Below are 19,970 nucleotides of genomic sequence, written 5' to 3'. Positions count from 1 at the left end.
CTCTACTTTAAAGAGTCCTCTCCTGCTGATGTTCAGGTGTATATCAGTATGTAGCGTCTCTACTTTAAAGAGTCCTCTCCTGCTGATGTTCAGGTGTATATCAGTATGTAGTGTCTCTACTTTAAAGAGTCCTCTCCTGCTGATGTTCAGGTGTATATCAGTATGTAGCGTCTCTACTTTAAAGAGTCCTCTCCTGCTGATGTTCAGGTGTATATCAGTATGTAGTGTCTCTACTTTAAAGAGTCATCTCCTGCTGATGTTCAGGTGTATATCAGTATGTAGTGTCTCTACTTTAAAGAGTCCTCTCCTGCTGATGTTCAGGTGTATATCAGTATGTAGTGTCTCTACTTTAAAGAGTCCTCTCCTGCTGATGGTCAGGTGTATATCAGTATGTAGCGTCTCTACTTTAAAGAGTCCTCTCCTGCTGATGTTCAGGTGTATATCAGTATGTAGTGTCTCTACTTTAAAGAGTCCTCTCCTGCTGATGTTCAGGTGTATACAAACAGAGGAAAGATTATCTGCAGTCAGATTATTTATAAAACAACGTCCCATTTATTTCACATTGGGATAATTGTTTGAGTTCTTTTCATAACGACAACCAAAATATGAGCAGCAGGTTTTCAGGTCAAACAAACAGTTATTATATCAGGTCAGGAATCACGCTCTCCAGGTCGTGTGGGGGATTTGTCATTCCAAGACCCGGAGATATTCACTTCAGAGGAACGCAGAAAGACCTCCATTTCTGACTGAACACACAGATTGATTAATTGAATACAAGCAATCTTCCAGTCACTCTCAACAGCCACACACACACAGATTCCAGTGTTGTCCTGCAGCGTCCCGTCCCTTCTGCGCATGCTCAGTGGACGCACATGGACCTCGCTTGTTAGGCCTTTAAATGACCTCAGGATCACCGGCCATCAGACTCCTCTTCCTCCTCCTCTTCTTCTTCAGCTCTCGGGTTTGTCCTTGTTGGGCCCCATGAACTCCACCCCGTCCACCGGGATGTCCTTCTCCTTGATGGCGGTCTGCACGCAGCGCTGGTACCGTTTAAAGCTCTCTGTGCACGGATCTCCGCCCTGGTCCCCTTTTAGGAACTTCTCCGCGAACCAGCGGTTGAAACACTGGTCGTACTCCCGCTTCATGTCGGTGCACGCCTCCCCCACGCTGTTCATCTCTGGATCTGGATGAAAAACTGTCTGTTGTTTTGTTTTTAATCCAACTGCGGGCTCCAGGAAGCTGCTGCTGCTGCGTCAATAGGAAGTATCTCCGTGCTCTCCTTGAACCGCGTGATCTGATTGGCTGGTTGTAGAGAGAACATGATTGCGTCATGACGTAAAAAAGATACTGCTTTGTAAGGAGGAACTACTCTGTTTACAAATTGAAAGACTTTATAATCAATATCTTCCTTTTTAATTAGGCTTTTACCTTAATTATATTTAATGTATATTTATTTATTTATTTATCATATATATGAAAAGGGAGATAGTATCGTTTTTGTGTGTGTAAATCGTCAATGTGGTTGGTCGAGGTACCTTTGTGTATGCAAAGTACTTTGTAAATAAAGTTTGATTTGATTATACAAACAAAGTCAAGTAGATTAAATACATGTGATAATGGTACTGGCATTTTTTAAATTGAAGCATGTACATTTAAAAATAAAAACACATTTGGTGTATGTTGACTCCTGGTTTGCTATATGTTTCTTTATGTTATCCCATTATGTGCTTGTTCATTTATTTACCTTTTTATCCTATTTTAAGTTGAAGTATTTCTGTCTAACCCCTTGCTCATATAAAATAAATACAATTAAAAAAAAACTGGAATCACAGTCTTGTTTATTTCTATCTCTGTTTGAAAGTGGAATAAAGCTAATTTCAATATAAAAATACACGAGTTTTTTGAGGAAAGTAACTTCTATTCTCAGTTACTTGCCCTTATTATTGATAGCATATAATTTATTTGGAGATAAGTATCTCAAAATGTTCGCAGAGTGACACCTCTCTCACAGTTCACCCAGCCGCCGTCCAAAACCTCGCGAGATATCACGAAGTTTACTGAAATCTCGCGGTTGGCTCTCCAAGAAGACGTATAGCATCAGGCTAACCGAAAAAAGGCTTATATTTCCTTTTATCCATCAACTAACAAGATATAAAGCAGAAGCGGGATTTAAGAGAGGTGAGTAGTAGCCGTTGGGCTCCTTTCCTCACATTTGATTACGGTTATTTATGAGATATTCATGGAAACTACATTAGCATGCTTTGCTAGGCCATATGTGATTGTTATGCCCGTTAGCTGCTTTTGTCTCCTCATGTAAGTGTTCTTGTCTTGCTTGTTCGTATCCACAGTCTTCCCCGGGGCTTCAAGATGTCGGACAGTGAGGACAGCGACTTCTCCGACAACGCGAGTGGCAGCAGCGATGGAGAGGCGGAGGAGGCGGAGGGGGTTGAGGTAACCGTGAGCTAACGTTAGGCTAACTGCTAACTGTAAACACAGAGAGGCAATGTGGCGCGTTAAAGTGGAACTGCTGAAAAATACCTGAATATAAATACTGCTAACTAATGATGGGAGATTAAAGACACGTGTTCACTTACTTGTTTGTTTGTGGAAGAAGTACTTATAATCAGAATGTAGTAACTACAGATATGTTGTAGTCTGGGTCGTTTTTATACTCCAGAGACTAAACTACATGTCACCCTGATTTGTATTCACTTTATTCAATAGTTGATTTATTTGACAGGTAAAGTGCAACAGCCTGCTCGGTGTCCCGACGTTAGCAATAGAGAGATGGAGGTAGATCATGTGGAGCGGTAAAGTGCAACAGCTTGCTCGGTGTCCCAACGTTAGCAATAGAGAGATGGAGGTAGATGATGTGGAGCGTTAAAGTGCAACAGCTTGCTCGGTGTCCCGACGTTAGCAATAGAGAGATGGAGGTAGATCATGTGGAGCGGTAAAGTGCAACAGCTTGCTCGGTGTCCCGACGTTAGCAATAGAGAGATGGAGGTAGATCATGTGGAGCGGTAAAGTGCAACAGCTTGCTCGGTGTCCCGACGTTAGCAATAGAGAGATGGAGGTAGATACTGTGGAGCGGTAAAGTGGAACACACTGCTGAGAAACAACTGCATATAAATACTGATGACTTAAGCTGGGAGATTAAAGACATGTGATTACTTTATTGTTTATTCGTGGAAGAAATACTCAGATCTTGGACTTTAGCAAAAGTAGAAGTACTCAGATCTTGTACTTGAGTAAAAGTAGAAGTACTCAGATCTTGTTCTTGAGTAAAAGTAGAACTACTCAGATCTTGTACTTGAGTAAAAGTAGAAGTACTCAGATATTTTACTTGAGTAAAAGTAGAAGTACTCAGATCTTGTACTTGAGTAAAAGTAGAAGTACTCAGATATTTTACTTGAGTAAAAGTAGAAGTACTCAGATCTTGTACTTGAGTAAAAGTAGAAGTACTCAGATCATGTACTTGAGCAAAAGTAGAAGTACTCAGATCTTGTACTTGAGTAAAAGTAGAAGTACTCAGATCATGTACTTGAGTAAAAGTAGAAGTACTCACATCATGTACTTGAGCAAAAGTAGAAGTACTAAGATCTTGTACTTGAGTAAAAGTAGAAGTACTTGAGTAAAAGTAGAAGTACTCAGATCTTTTACTTGAGTAAAAGTAGAAGTACTCAGATCTTGTACTTGAGTAAAAGTAAAGTACTCAGATCTTGTACTTCAGTAAAAGTAGAAGTACTCAGATCTTGTACTTGAGTAAAAGTAGAAGTACTCAGATATGGTACTTGAGTAAAAGTAGAAGTACTCAGATCTGGTACTTGAGTAAAAGTAGAAGTACTCAGATCTTGTACTTGAGTAAAAGTAGAAGTACTCAGATCTTGTACTTGAGTAAAAGTAGAAGTACTCAGATCTGGTACTTGAGTAAAAGTAGAAGTACTCAGATCTTGTACTTGAGTAAAAGTAGAAGTACTCAGATCTTGTACTTGAGTAAAAGTAGAAGTACTCAGATATGGTACTTGAGTAAAAGTAGAAGTACTCAGATCTGGTACTTGAGTAAAAGTAGAAGTACTCAGATATGGTACTTGAGTAAAAGTAGAAGTACTCAGATCTTGTACTTGAGTAAAAGTAGAAGTACTCAGATCTTGTACTTGAGCAGAAGTAGGAGAGTGTAGGAATACTCTGTTACAAGTACAAAAGTATTAGCATCAAATATACTTAATGTACTAAAAGAATATCATTCAAATTAATAATCAGAATGTTGAAAGTCACCCTGATTTGTATTCACTTATTTAACAGTGTATTTATTTGACAGGTAAAGTGCAGCAGCCGGTTAGCTGTACCACAGTTAGAGATAGATAGATGGAAAGATAGATAAAAAGATTGGTAGGTAGTAGGGATGCCAGCGATTATTCGATTATTCGTTACAGTCTCCATAATCGAATATTATTTTTAAAAATCGATTTTATTTATATATATATATATTTTTTTTTTTAATTCTCTTTTTATTCAGCTTTTCACATGTTTACAGTCATAGATAATACAATATCCTCTGTAAGCCTTCTGTTAACAGTACAATCACAAATCAAACGTACATATTTGGGGATAATACAGATGCAGGCCTCACTGAGCGTCAAACATGCTATAACATATAGAAAGAACATAAACACGAACAGGGTTATGGGGTGTACCTGCAACTTATTCAAACAAGGGGGGCATCGAAATAAAAAATACTAAAAACAAAAATATTTATATATTTTTTATATATATAAATAATATATAATCGATTATTATTCGCCAGGGCTGCCGAATAATCGATTTTGATCATGGTCAGTTTCTGGCAACCCTAGTAGGTAGGTAGATGGATACTTTATCCCAAGTTGTGAAGTTCTTGTGTTTCAGCAGCAGCCGTGTGTTTAGACATTACAGTATGTAAAGACAAGGAGACGGAAAGCAGGTGCGGCGATGTAGTTTGTGAAGCACAGGGATGAGTAACTAAGGTAGGAAGGCTTTTCTAAACAGATGAGTCTTCAGGGTTGACTTGGAGATGTCCAGAGTTCATGACGCCAATGGGGAATATGCAGAAGGTGTGAGTTGTTCGTGGGTTATGGAACCACAGCTATGGGGAAGTGAGCTCTGCCAGCCAGAGGCGAGGAGCTGATGCAGAGTTCCTGTATCTGTCCTTGAGACAGCGGAGGATGTCTATTCTGTAAATTGTGTAATTCTCTTTATCTTTTATACTTTGCATGCATTGGTTACCATTAAGCTGTCTCTTTTCTTGCCGTTTCAAATGCCAACGCCCCCTCAGTGGGACGAACAAAGGTCTTCCGGTGGTCCACGTTACTTTGGTGCCAACAAAATGAACCGTATTAAAAAGCTAGTGCCATACTCACTATCCAACAAGGTTTCACGAGGCTGCCGTATCAACTCTCTAGACACAATGTTTTGATATTGGGCTATCTGAATAAGCTCTGATTGGTTGACATGAATACACACTGAGCGTTTGTGTTCTTGTGCAGCTGGCACTTGATGGTGTTCATTTAAGACTCGAGGCTTTTATTGATTAAATATCGAACCCCTTTCAATGCAGGACTGTAACTTGTAACCGTGTGGTATCTGATAGTCAGTCTTGTTTCCTCCCCAGGAGACGAACAGCCCTGTGGGCAGCGACAAGGTAGCAGAGGAGGAGGGGGAAGACCTGCTGGAGGAGGAGGATGAATACGATGAAGAGGAGGAAGAAGACGATGACGAGCGCCCGAGGAAGAAGCCGAGGCACGGAGGCTTCATTCTGGACGAAGCCGGTACGCTGATCTGAGAATTATATAGAAATGTATTTATTAGGATAAACCCCTTGAGGTGACCATCTGGTTTTCAAGGGGCAAAAGCAACGAAGAAAGAAATGATAGAATTTAATTTTTTTTAATTTTGAGGTTTTCTAAAAATAGTTTAAAAAAAAGTTGTGATTTTAAGAAAGAAAATCAGAATGATGAGCATTTTTGAAAAACTTAAGATCCACATTTTTTTCCTTCAGAATTTCCAAAAAGTCAGGATTTTGAGATTTTCTAAAACAGCCAACATTTTGGGGGAAAATACAGGATTTTGAGAAAAAAGTAAAAAAAAAAAAAATCAGACTTCCAAAGATAAAGTCAGAATGTCTTTCAGTTCATTTGTATTTTTAGTTCATGGTATGCACGACTTAACGTATAATAATTGTTAATAATTGTTTTTAAACGTCAGAATTTCCAAATAAAGTCAAGTTTTGAGATTTTCTAAAATAGTCAAACCTTTGGGGGAAAAGTACAGCATTTGGTGATTTCACAAACACAACTAATTAAATAGAAATAGATGGTCTGTCCTTCATATTTCTTATTCACAGCCAAACGTATTGACATCCAAACATAACAGTATCGTAGGATAATACGAGAAACATCAAGATATTTTATTTTTGTGTGTGAGAACTTTTTACTTAGAGTAGAGAAAAAAAGTAATACTTTTAAGAAAAGTCCGAATTTTGAGATTTTAGAAAAATAGTTTAAAAAAAAGTTGTGATTTTAAGAAAGAAAATCAGAATGATGAGCATCTTTGAAAAACTTAAGATCCACATTTTTTTCCTTCAGAATTTCCAAAAAGTCAGAATTTTGAGATTTTCTAAAATAGCCAACATTTTGGGGGAAAAAAAAATCGGACTTCCAAAGATAAAGTCAGAATGTCTTTCAGTTCATTTGTATTTTTTCCGTTCATGGTATGCCCGACTTAACGTATAATAATTGTTAACAAAACATGTCTCCTAACCCTAACCCTGTAAACGTGGATCGAAAAGGAGCAGGGAGAAGAATCTTATACGACCCCTTTCTGAAAAAGAACAAAATAAATAGAAATGTCTGTCCTTCAGATTTCTAATTCACAGCTGCAGGATAATACGAGAAACATCAAGATATTTTATTTTTGTGTGCAAGAACTTTTTACTTACAAAGTAGATAAAACAAGTACCGTACCTTTCGGACTATAAGCCGCGACTTTTTCCCCCATTTTTTTTGTACAGCTAATGGCCACTAGGGAACCTCCTAAATCTATGGGTTTTACAGGTAAAATTAACCACCTTTAACGCTATGGGCTCTAGGACCGGTCCGCGCCCGCCACCTCTAAGCGGCGGGCTCCAGCAGGAAAAGCTGGAGGCCGGAAAAGAGTGAGACAGGTAGCGCGCCGAAGTAAAAGTGGAACCGAGAGACAGAACGAGAGCAAGACAGACGGACAGTTTAGCTGCTGCGGCTCATATGCAGGTGCGCTTTGTAGTCCGAAAAGTACGGTAATGCTTTTAAGAAAAGTCAGAATTTTGAGATTGTCAGAAAATAGTAAAAGAAGTTGTGATTTTAAGGAAGAATGCTGAGCAAAAAGATCTTAAATGTTTTACTTTTTTCTCAAAATCTGAAAAAAGTAAAAAAAATTATTCAATAACAAATCTGAATAAAAAAAATTCAGATTTGGAGAAAAAAGTAAAACATTTAAGATTATTTTTTTTAAATGTCAGAATTTCCAAATAAAGTCAAGTTTTGAGATTTTCAAAGATAGTAAAACATTTGGGGGGAAAGTACAGCATTTGGTGATTTCACAAACACAACTAAATAAATAGAAATAGAGGGTCTGTCCTTCATATTTCTATTTCACAGCCAAACGTAGCGGTATCGTAGGATAATACGAGAAACACAAATACTTCTTTCCCACTTGACAGTTAACGGAAAGAAACAAAACAGACATGAGCAACAGAACGACGAACAAGGACACACGTTGAGTAAGATTCATGAAGTAATGCGTACATAATGCTGAAACGTACCCAATGGTGATCGATAGCAGCAGGGAAGCATTCCACGCTGTTGGGGCTTTAAACATCAACGCTCTTCCGACAATAGAGCTGTTTGGGGGCAGAGAAATGAATCTGGGCAGCGTCTAAATGTAACGAGTAAGGTGCAAAATACTGCTTTAATTAAGGGGGGGGGTTACCGTAAATGCATTTAAAGGCCATTGAAGTGTGCAGTGATGTGTACGAGAATAATATGCTGTTTCTGAGTCCCTGAAACTCCCTGCTGCTTTTAAAGGAAGGACATGGAGTTTAAGTAGTTTCTCTGTTTCCATAGATGTGGACGATGAGTATGAGGATGAGGAGGATCAGTGGGAGGAAGGAGCGGAAGATATTCTGGAGAAAGGTAAGGAGCTATCCACGGAGAGACGCATGTCAAGTCTGTAGATATTCACATCTAACCAAACTCTATTTTAAGTTGGTCACAGCACTTGGTACAAATGCGTCTTATTCTCAACATCTGCAGCCCACGTTTCTTCCTCACGAGTGCCCAATTAAAAGGATTATCTCAATCTGGGTTTGAAACTTGCAATAATAATGGAGCACTTTGTTTTCTACAAATACAAAAAAAACAACACATAGCTGCTTCCAACTTTCCAAAGAATGCTCTCCTGTTTCTTTGTTTCTTTGAACTGTTAGTGTCAGGTGATTTCAGGACACTTAACTTGCAGATGTTTGATAATGAGAACCCACTGAACCTGAACCACACCTGAACCACACCTGAACCACACCTGAACCACACCTGAACCACACATGAACCACAACTGAACCACACCTGAACCACACATGAACCACACATGAACCACAACTGAACCACACCTGAACCACACATGAACCACAACTGAACCACACCTGAACCACACCTGAACCACACCTGAACCACACCTGAACCACACCTGAACCACACCTGAACCACACCTGAACCACACCTGAACCACAACTGAACCACACCTGAACCACACATGAACCACACCTGAACCACACCTGAACCACACATGAACCACAACTGAACCACACCTGAACCACACATGAACCACACATGAACCACACCTGAACCTCCACCTGAACCACACCTGAACCACACATGAACCACAACTGAACCACACCTGAACCACACATGAACCACACCTGAACCACACCTGAACCACACCTGAACCACACCTGAACCACACATGAACCACAACTGAACCACACCTGAACCACACATGAACCACAACTGAACCACACCTGAACCACACATGAACCACAACTGAACCACACCTGAACCACACCTGAACCACACCTGAACCACACCTGAACCACACCTGAACCACAACTGAACCACACCTGAACCACACATGAACCACACCTGAACCACACCTGAACCACACCTGAACCACACCTGAACCACACATGAACCACACATGAACACACATGAACCACACCTGAACCACACCTGAACCACACCTGAACCACACCTGAACCACACATGAACCACAACTGAACCACACCTGAACCACACATGAACCACAACTGAACCACACCTGAACCACACCTGAACCACACCTGAACCACACCTGAACCACAACTGAACCACACCTGAACCACACCTGAACCACACATGAACCACAACTGAACCACACCTGAACCACACCTGAACCACACCTGAACCACACCTGAACCACACCTGAACCACACATGAACCGCAACTGAACCGCACCTGAACCGCACCTGAACCACACCTGAACCACACATGAACCACAACTGAACCACACATGAACCGCATCTAAACCGCATCTGAACCGCACCTGAACCGCACCTGAACCGCACATGAACCGCACCTGAACCGCACCTGAACCGCACCTGAACCGCATCTGAACCGCACCTGAACCGCACCTGAGAACTTTTTACTGACAGAGTAGAGAAAAATAAGTCATATTTTTAAAAGGTAGAATTTTGAGATTTTCTAAAAATAGTTTTTGATTTTAAAGATCAAATGCAAAGATTTATATTTATATTAAATTTATAATTGCCAGTAAAATCGAAATCATATAGCTACAACACTATCTAAGATATTGCAGTATTAAAATCGGAGATAATATGCGTCTGGCAATGCGTAATATTTATTTTCCGACAAGTCCGACGATTTATTTCTCAGCCGCTCGTCGCCGCAAGATGGCGCTGCGCGTGACGTCAGAGTGGCCAGACATGTTTCCACCTGGCTTATCGCTCCATCAGTTCCATTTGAACTTTTTCACTGTAAAAATCATTTTATTACTTTGAATTATCGCTATCGGTATTCATTCCATCCAAATACAACTGTTGTGAAAAAAAATATATATATATCCTCTTAGGCCCCACGGACCCGAAATCGCATCATTGGCAGGAAACGACGTCTAAGGAAGCTTAATATTTAATAAACTATGAATATTTTATATCCATATAACTGGAAAAAACTAATTTAACTGATATTTTTCATTTATATTTTCAAGAAAAACACACAATGCTAACAGTGAGCCTCTGAATTAGCCCCGAGCGAAAAATGCTAACCTATTACTGCACCGAAAATCACTCCTAGCTCCCTTATTACGTATCCTAGCTGCACATCCAACACATCGTTTATGACCGCAAGGAGACACAGAATCTAACGGTGCCCACCTCAACACTGAAAGATACAAACTCGCGACGTTAACAAAAACGTACATCAAATCAAGTGGCGCTAGGTACTAACATGCGCTAGGCTAACATGGCTCACCTTCCTCTGTGTCTGGTCAAAACTGGTCTTCAATGGCATTCAAACGATAAAAACGATGCTGTAGTTAATCCATAGGTTAATATCCAATGGGGCTGTGTCCCCTTTAAAACGTTCTGATAATCTATAAGCAATAAAACTGCAATTCCGTTATCTGCTGTCCGCTCTGTGCTCCGTGCGCTATGAAATCAAATTAAATCAAAATTTGTTTACCTCAATTCTTTGGCGTTTCTGCATTGCCCGGCTCTTTCGTTCTTTCGGTTGTTTTTTGTGCTCAAATATGGAGGGGACGGCTCCGGGTTTCAGCCTCCGATGTACTTTAAATGCTTCTCCACCAACAGACTTGACGATGGCAGGATCAACATCGTATGCATCAGACGCGAAGTGGTCGGCTGCCAGCCAACACGATTCACTAAAATAATCCAGTTTCGGCGGATGATTTCGTTTTGGGGAAATGAATGAAAACTTCTCCCAGATCCCGCACCGTTCGTACATCCGAAAACACAACAATAATGTTTTGCGTGATTTCGCGGATATAATTCCGAGTTTTCTGCACCAGTCATGAGCGAAAAACACCGCTGACATGTGAACAGCGCACGAGACTGCCGAGTCGGGATATTTGGCCCAGAGACTGTTTGGCCACAATGACGTCACGCGCGGAGGCTGCGGGGAATGACATGTCAGAAAGTCAGACGGCTTTGGGTCGAGTTTTGTATCAATAAAAAGCTTCTTTTTTTTCGGGTGTATTATCTCGGTTTAAATTAAATAAAAAATACAGGCAGTCTTAAAAACAACATTTCTATAAAAATGTAGTATATTTGGAAGCTTTGCATTTGATCTTTAAGACACAAATTCTGAATGATGAGCATTTTTAAAAAACTTCCAGAAAGTGAAACATTTAAGATTTTTTTTTTTAAACGTCAATTTTAAAAGTCAGCATTTTGAGATTTTCATAAATAGTCAACATTTTGGGGGAAAAATACAGAATTGCTAGTTTTTGAAAAATAAGAAAGAAAACAAATATATATATATATATTAGAATTCCAAAAATAAAGTCAGAATTTTGTAATTTTCTAAAATCGTCAGAATTTTACGATAAAATACAGAATTTTCAGAGAATATCAAAACAGAATTTTTTGAACAAATGACATTTTTTTACGGTGCGTCCACACGGCTCCGTCGCGTTGAAGCTTGCCGGTGGGCGTGTCGGCGTGCGACCAGCAACCAATCACATTAATCTCCCGCCCCGGACACACAAGCACGCGGTTTGATTGGCTAGCGCTTGTACTGGCATATGATTTGATTGGCTGACGCTTCCGTTGAACTTTTCTCAGCTTTCGAAGCGAGCAACGGAGGCAAAGCGACGGAACCACAATGCAGTTCGGCAAAGTGTGACGTCACCCCTCAGAATTTCAAAATAAAGTTAGAATTTCAAAATAAAGTCAGAGTTTTGTGAAAAAAAATCAAAAATATTGAGATGTTCTGAAAATACTAAAAACAATAGCCTGGACATGAAACTAGATCTCTCTCTATAAATCCGCCTCACAATTGAATGTCTTATTTCAAACATGACTGCAGCATTCCTGTTGATATTTGAGCATTTTCTGCATCACATGTAGGTGTTTCAGTTTGGACCAAAACAAGGTTATCTTAAATGTTATTAATGTCTGCAATGATAATAGCCTAAACTGCCTTTCCCCATCAGTTCTGTGCCATGTTGGAAATGAAAATAAGCATCTAGTGTGACAGTTGCTTATTTTATTACTATTAATTACATTTAAGGTCTATAACAGTTTCCAATGTTGAACTTTATGCAATTTAAAAAAAATGTTTGATCCCTTTTTTAACTGTAAACATCCAACAGTCTTAGTCGCTGTCACCCGCTCGATGTGTCCCATCAACATTTTACAGTTTCTTCGTCAGTGTCGTTATTAAAGGCTTCTGCTTAGCTTTGATTAGCAGCTGCTTTTAGCATCTTACAAATCCCTCTTTCACATCGTATACTTTTGTTTTGCTAATGTAGGAATCTTTCTGCATCCTCATTAGTCAGCGGTCCATTTTTGTAACGCTGTGACCTGCATTATATTGTAGAGGGCTGCCACTGACCCAACAGCAAGGCAATTAATAGATTTTTAATACATCGTTTTTTATGGCTGCGGGCGGAGTTATGCTAATGTACTAAACTCTTGCATATTTAACCAACAATTGGGTGGAAAATGGAGCTTTTAAACAGTTCAGTTCCTACTTTTCTATGGTGTTTTTGAGAGGGGCGGAGGAGGCAGGTGAGTGGGGAAGAAAAACAGGGAAACATTTTGGGACTTTTACAGATAAATCAGTTTCCCGCTCGATGTTGAGTTGTTTCTTCTAGTTCAGGGGTGTCAAACTCAAGGTCCGGGGGCCAAATCCGGCCCGCGACTTAATTTAATGCGGCCCCACAAGAGCTCTGAAAGAATATAATACGTTTATTATACAGTTACATGCCGATTTACAGAAGCACGTTGCCCATAAACTACATGTCCCACAATGCATCTCAAATATGAATGTTGTTCAGAATTTGACTTTTTTGCGTCAAAATTTCAATTTTTTTACATTTTCAATTTTTTCCAGAATTACATTTTTTTTTTTGTGTGTGACATTCTCAAAGAAGAGACTTCCAATTATTTGTCCTAGACACCTGCTTTCAGGCGTAGTTAATAAGTTATTACCTATCCCATAATAATGGGATATGTAATATTGTAATATAATACATACGTTTATATATATTAAATATTTATATATGTATTTTTATATAGTCTTAAAGTTACAACCGGCCCTTTGAGTGCAACCATAATGCTGATGTGGCCCGTGATGACATTGAGTTTGACACGGCTGTTCTTGGTTTGGACTCGGCTTTGAAACGGCCCTCTCTTCTAAAGTCCGTATGTTCTGCAGCTTGTGAGTCTTGAGGGATGTTTCTTAAAGTGTTTAACTGACCTCTCTCTCCCACCCGTGTCTCTTGTCATGCATGTCCTCTGCAGTCAACGGTAATTGGACTCCAGATACTCTCCCGCTCTCATTTTTCGTGTTCATACATTTGATGTGATTCTGAAGCAAAATGGAATATCAGTTTCATCCGTTTGATAACATCCATGTCCTCAGAATGACCTAACCCCCGCCGCCGCCTCATCTCAGATGTTTTGTTGTGAAGCTCGACAGCAGGAAGCAATGAAGGCAAATCCATCACTGGAGCATTGGGACGCAACTCACTCAGTGCTTCAAGATCTGTTCCACACACGTGCTAATTGAGGTTCCACACATTAGTCATTGGCGGTTAAATGAAGATTATTTACACAGCACCTTCCAACACAAGGCAATCCAAAGTGCTCACACATTCTTTACTCGCCTGTCAAATATGTGCTGATTGTAGTTTAATTGCTGCGGTACAAAACCTTCCTAAGAAGTGTGACAGATCGCTGGACGAATAAACGATTGACTTATTTGAGTTTAATTGGCGACAGAATCAGTCGAGCAAAAGTCGGACACATGTTGATTGTTAGATTGAACTATATGAAGACAGTTTTAAAGATGCTGAACTGCATCCCAAAGTTACACTGACAGAATATTTCCCTTGCATTCATATTTGATCTGGACATGAAGTTATTTAGAGCTGGGCGATGTGAAGAAAGTCAAATATATCAATATGGTGATGAAATGTGAGGGCTGACTACCGTTTAATGACATGGAGGGAAACAACGATGTCAACAACGACATCACTACACTGCATTAAAAACACGTAAAGACTACATTTCAGATCCAGCCTGATGTCTGAGCTCACATTGTGTTCTGAGTGTAATGTGATATTGCTCGGCTCTAACTGAACAGGAAGTGATGCTCTGCCGGACGTTGCTTCCCGCCATGTTTCTGTTTTCTGGACTAACGGATGTGTTTGGAGCTTTTTGTTTGTGTGGCACACGGGGGTGCGTATCCCTAAAGACAGGAGTACAGTAGAGCCCAAACCCTGAGTCAAAAAGACGCCTCAGTTTCTGCCATGTGTAAAAGCTCAAAAGAGTTGCGTTCAAATCTGGTGTTGCGTTCAATGACTGCTGTTTTAATCGGCTCAAAAGTCTTCATTCGAGCACCAACGTTAAACTGGTCAGTGAACTCACAGAAAAGCAACTTATAATATATTCATCCGCCACTTAAAATAGTCCAGCATTAAAACGAAGATCTCAAAAGACTTCGACATGGAGAGGCGAAGTCCCTCCCCGTCCTCCACGGGGCCTTGTTTAGGAAGACGTTTGTATTGAAGTCAACGGAGAGAGAAAAGGTATCTTTCCATCCCGTTTGAATTGAGCCACGAATTACACACGTGATGTTTGTCCATCTAAAAGATCATTTTGAAAGTCAACAAAATAAACCGCTCAATGAGCGAGGGGGAGTGAGTCGGTTCCTAAGAGCCAGCATGCGGGACCGGGACTCTGGGATTTGTAGTCTTTCTAGTTGCGTGTTTTTCATAAGATGGACTTTTATGAATCCCCGTGTAGGGAGCCGTGTGGGGAACGGTGCCTTGCTCAGGGACACCTCGGTAGCACTTGGTCTCACCAGGACTTGAACTGGCGACCTTCCAGTTGCCAAGTCCCTATCGACTTCGCCACCACCGCCCTTTCAACAGTTTCACGACAAACTTTTTTGACTTGGAAATGATTTGTTAAGATTGACAAACATCACGTGTGTAATTCGTGGCACAGCTCAAACGGTTGAAAGATAATCTTCTCTCGCCATCAGAGGTTGCGCTAGACTTTTTCGCTGCCCGACAGGATCGTGACATATCCGTCAAAATCAGATGGGGGGGTGGGGGGGGGGCACACTCGCTCGTGAACTGTTGGTGCCATGTTATGCATACCCACGGCACTTCGCGGGAGCGCAGCGTAAAGCTTGTACTCAGACATTTCGATTATCGTTCGGCAAAGTGAGGTTTGGAAACGATATCATTTCCTTTGGGAGGGCATGCCTCATAGCATCATAGCGCCGGAGCGCTGTTCTGAGGTTGATCTAATCCGCCGTTAAAATTACGGGGAAAAAACGTCGTAGACGGAAAACATTGGGTTAACTCGACCTCTGCTCCCGTTTGACTTCAACACGTACTTCCTCTGAAAGAAGGTCCCGCGGAGCGACTTCGCCTCTCCGTGGGTTCCTTTGCAGAACTCGTCTTTGACTCTAAGACCGCAGAGGACACGGCACACATGAGTGAGCAGCTGTGGTCAGAAAGTCCCGCCTCCTCACGAGGAGCCAATGGGATGGCGGCTGAGAGCAGGCGTGATTGGAGCTACTGCACTCTGACCTTTGACCTCATGCCTCTCCGTGCTGTTCGTCATCATTAATCTGTTTGTGTTTGTGTTTTCTCCCATCATGCTTTGTGTTGCTGCCGCCCCGATCAACCGTATACTTTGGCTCGTGTCCTCCTCCTCCTCTTCCTCCTCTCATTTCCTCCACGTGTGTACCCATCTTCCTCTTCCTCCTCTTGTTTCTTCGTCCTCTTCTGTTCCTGAACGTTTGCTTGTTTCTCTTTTTATTCCTTATTTTTCATCTTTCTCCAAAACTTCAACCACCTAATCCTGACTTCTCTGCTCCTCCTCTTCCTCCTCTTCCTCTCTTCCTCCTCTTCCTCCTCCTCTTCCTCTCTTCCTCCTCCTCTTCCTCCCCTCCTCTTCCTCCTCTCTTCCTCTCCTCTTCCTCTCCTCTTGCTTCCTATCCTCTTCCTCTCCTCTTGCTTCCTATCCTCTTCTTCTCCTCTTCCTCTCCTCTTCCTCCTCTCCTCCTCCTCCTCTCCTCCTCCTCTCCTCTCTTCCTCTCCTCTTGCTTCCTCTTCCTCCTCTCCTCTCTTCCTCTCCTCTTCCTATCCTCTTGCTTCCTATCCTCTTCCTCTCCTCTTCCTCCTCTCCTCCTCTTCCTCTCTTCTCTTCCTCTCCTCTCTTCCTCTCCTCTTGCTTCCTCTCCTCTTCCTCTCCTCCTCTCTTCCTCTCCTCTTCCTCTCTCCGTTGGATCCAAAGCAGAGGAAGCTGAAGGTAAGCTTGATTCTAACTTATTCATTATTTACTTTTACTTTTTGAAACATGAATATCAACGTCGTGTACTCAAGTACTACCTTGACATACTTGTACTTTTTCCATTGAGTGCTACATCTACTACCAACAAGTGTCCTACTTCACCAAGTTCTGTTTAGCCATCACTGATCCCATAGAGAAACACGTAGTCTGCTAGGATACGATGCAGCGCGGCACGACTAGTGTCATGAAGAGTTTGACCAAGTATCCATTCAGATGCTCCTACGTCTTTGCACTTTGACTTCTGACACTTAGCTGATCATACTTGTGAACTTCTTCTTAAATATCATTTTGAATTCAGGACTTTTACTCGTAATGACGTATTTATTTCAACAAGGACACAAATACATGAATGATGCCAGATTTGAGCTAATTGCTAATTGCCATGCTACATAACAATCAATAAACACAACCACTGCATAATCTCTCTCACACAAACTATTCTGAAACACGACTGAGTACAGGTCGATACAGTAATACATGGAACTGTTAAAATATAATATTACAATGCAGTTAAAATGGAATAACTCAGATTAAAGTGTAATTAATGTTGGCATTAATTTGCACCATGAGAGAACGAGTTAAAGTCAATAATGGTTTTAAGTTTGTTTATTTGTTGGTTTGTTTTTCAATAACAAATGTATTTCTTTAAGAACATTTTTAAATATTTCTGCGTTAATAATTTAGTTTTTGGGATTAAATAAGTGTAAACTTCTTCCCACCCCTTTTCGGATGTGTAATGAAGTATTTACTTATGCACAACTTAGAATCTGGAGAGTATTGATTTTGAATTGTAGAATAATTCTCATGTTAAAAAATATCTATTGTTGTTTTACACATTGGAAATAAATCAAATCAAATCAAAAAAGTTCAACTGGAAGAATATTCCAGTGTTTGATGGCCGTAAATCAAAAAGTGTAATGGCGCCTTTCCACTGCAGCGGGTAGCCCCGTTGAAGCGTCCTTAATCGTCCTCAAGCGGCCAGTTTTTGGTGGCCTTTCCATATAGCGCAGCCCCGGCTAGCGGGTACTTTTTCCCTCTTTTTCCGGCCCCATAAAACCGTGGTTCTATCAGGCCAGGGCTGAACTAGTGACGTCATCACTCTCGACTGCTGATTGGTCAGAGAGAATCGTCACAGATCATCCCTAGCGCCGCATATATATCTCGAAGCAAGCTTGCAGCATTTTTGTAAACGGAGGAGCTACAAAAATAGCGACGTCGAAGAAAAGCACACCGTGGTCGACCGAGGAGGTGACGACGTTCCTGCATCTCATTGGGGATGATACAATCCAGCGGGATCTCGACGGGAGCCCCGCCTACACTGCGTTGCTATAGTAACTACCCCAGGTCCTACACTGTAATGGAAATGCAGTCCGAGGCCTGAGCGAGGACGCCTAAACGGGGCGACCCGCTGCAGTGGAAATGTGCCATAAGAGAATGATTTAAAGTCAGTACAGGTTTAACCAAATCAGAATCAAATCACATCAGGAGTATGATACGCCATGATAACATGATGCTAGGAAGAGAGCATTGCGTGCTTTCACATTTGACACTTTGAGTACACTGGGCTGATGATACCTGGGTACTTGGATAACATTTGAAGTCAGGACTTTAAGTGACGTATTTAAGTGTTTTCACGTGTGGTTTGAATCCCTCTCAGTGTCCAACATCGACCATGTGGTTCTGGACGAGGATAACTCCGGATCCAGACGGCTGCAGAACCTCTGGAGGTAAGAACACCTCGGCAGGCGAGGAGAGGAAGCGCCGCGTCGAGCTGCCGGAAGACACGTCTCTAAGAGCGTTCGAGCTGTAGAACACGGGATAACTTGCTGTTCGTTTTCACCCGATTCATTTCGCATTACGGTCACGTCTTTAATTCAGAGCGGCTTCAAAGGTCTTTATTCAGTTTGAAGTCACCTGGAGACATAATAGTTTTATTAGACTCAAAAAGTAGTGGTTTATTTGCACGGTTGTTGTTAAGAAGCTTATCATATAATTATCCACATGAATAACCTTTCGTGCTTTATTGCAGAATGAATCGGGCTGTGCAACTCATCGTATTTTAATCTTCAATAAAACGATTATTATTTGTATTTAAAAAAATGTAATTTTAGTTTTTTCAGTTGAATTCCACTTAAAGTTAAAGACCTTTAAAGTTCAGGGTAATCAAACGTCTTTTTCAATAAGTGGATGTTTCAAAGTGAATCGTTTTTAATAATCGTGATATCAATCAGTGACCCAGATAATCGTGATTATGATTCTTGATTTAATGGATGAGAATGATGTCCCTCAGACAACGCGGCAAGACGATGGAACCGGGCTTTCATCTGACATGTTCTGTCTGTGGAAATATGGAAACAACCGCACACTATTTGGCAGAAAAGTCTGCTTAGTTTTCACACTGAGTGACATATCCCCTTGACTGATTGCCCCACAGATGCAGACAGTGTGTGTATCATTGGCTAAGTGTGTGTATCATTGGCTCACAGTGTGTGTATCATTGGCTAAGTGTGTGTATCATTGGCTAAGTGTGTGTATCATTGGCTCACAGTGTGTGTATCATTGAATGTGTGTGTGTGTTTGTGTTGCAGAGACTCCAGAGAAGAGGCGCTGGGTGAATACTACATGAGGAAATACGCCAAGACCTCTGGAGGAGAGCAGTGAGTCCTCTCTTCCCGTCTCTTTACTAAACATCTGTTCCTCTTTGAGACGCAACAGAGCAAACAGGGGCTTCTGTTACCCGGCAGCGAAGCCAAGAGCAGAGAAGAAACTAGATGTCCAGAAGTTTAGACTTTAAGGTCTCTCGGCGAAACATGTATTATTTTATTTATAGATGTGTATTATGCTCAGGGGGTTTCAAGGCAAGGCAAAACATTCTAGAAAAATATCAAAGTCAACTTTATTGTCAATCTCAAAATATGTTTGCACACACAGGAAGATCGAAACACAGTGTCCCCCAGTGCCGAGGTGTAAAGACACACATTTAAAATGCAAGATGTCGTTGTGTCCCTGAGACTCTTCCCCCCAAAGAGCTCCCGTGCGCAGTCTTGAGTCTGGGAGCGTCTAACGAGAACACTCAATAGTGACCACAACACAAAATAACTAATGGCACTTCCGGTTGATATACTTTTTTTTTTATTAACGTTATGTGACAGCTAGGGATGGGTATCGTTAAGGTTTTAGCGGTACTACTTCTTCTATCGATACCGCTTATCGATCCGGCCCTTTGACGGTTCTCTTATCGGTTCCTTTGGAGAGAGAAAAAGAAACGAATTGCCTTTTTATTTCAATGTAAGAA

General features: G+C 41.0%; 2 protein-coding genes across 2 annotated transcripts in view; one reads left to right on the top strand and one right to left on the bottom strand.

The window, feature by feature from the left end:
* Positions 1-497: 497 nt before the first annotated feature.
* On the bottom strand, positions 498-1,277 carry triap1 (TP53 regulated inhibitor of apoptosis 1). Its single transcript, XM_034079797.2, has one exon. It carries the CDS (start codon positions 1,173-1,175, stop codon positions 951-953), a length of 225 nt encoding a protein of 74 aa, XP_033935688.1. The 5' UTR covers positions 1,176-1,277; the 3' UTR covers positions 498-950.
* Positions 1,278-2,037: 760 nt separating this feature from the next.
* The window catches only part of LOC117444081 (transcription elongation factor SPT5-like), a gene marked incomplete at its 3' end in the record, with an annotated part of 20,275 nt that continues 2,342 nt past the window's right edge, over positions 2,038-19,970 (top strand). The window contains exons 1-7 of the mRNA XM_071202693.1: positions 2,038-2,178; positions 2,349-2,451; positions 5,648-5,804; positions 8,136-8,204; positions 16,619-16,633; positions 18,333-18,402; positions 19,264-19,332. Of these exons, the coding sequence (XP_071058794.1) occupies positions 2,368-2,451; positions 5,648-5,804; positions 8,136-8,204; positions 16,619-16,633; positions 18,333-18,402; positions 19,264-19,332 (464 nt within the window). The remainder of the gene's footprint in view (positions 2,179-2,348; positions 2,452-5,647; positions 5,805-8,135; positions 8,205-16,618; positions 16,634-18,332; positions 18,403-19,263; positions 19,333-19,970) is intronic.

Source organism: Pseudochaenichthys georgianus, unplaced genomic scaffold, assembly GCF_902827115.2.
Source record: "Pseudochaenichthys georgianus unplaced genomic scaffold, fPseGeo1.2 scaffold_726_arrow_ctg1, whole genome shotgun sequence".
Taxonomy (NCBI): domain Eukaryota; kingdom Metazoa; phylum Chordata; class Actinopteri; order Perciformes; family Channichthyidae; genus Pseudochaenichthys; species Pseudochaenichthys georgianus.
Note: the sequence above shows the minus strand (reverse complement) of the source record. Positions and strands in the feature narration are given on the sequence as shown.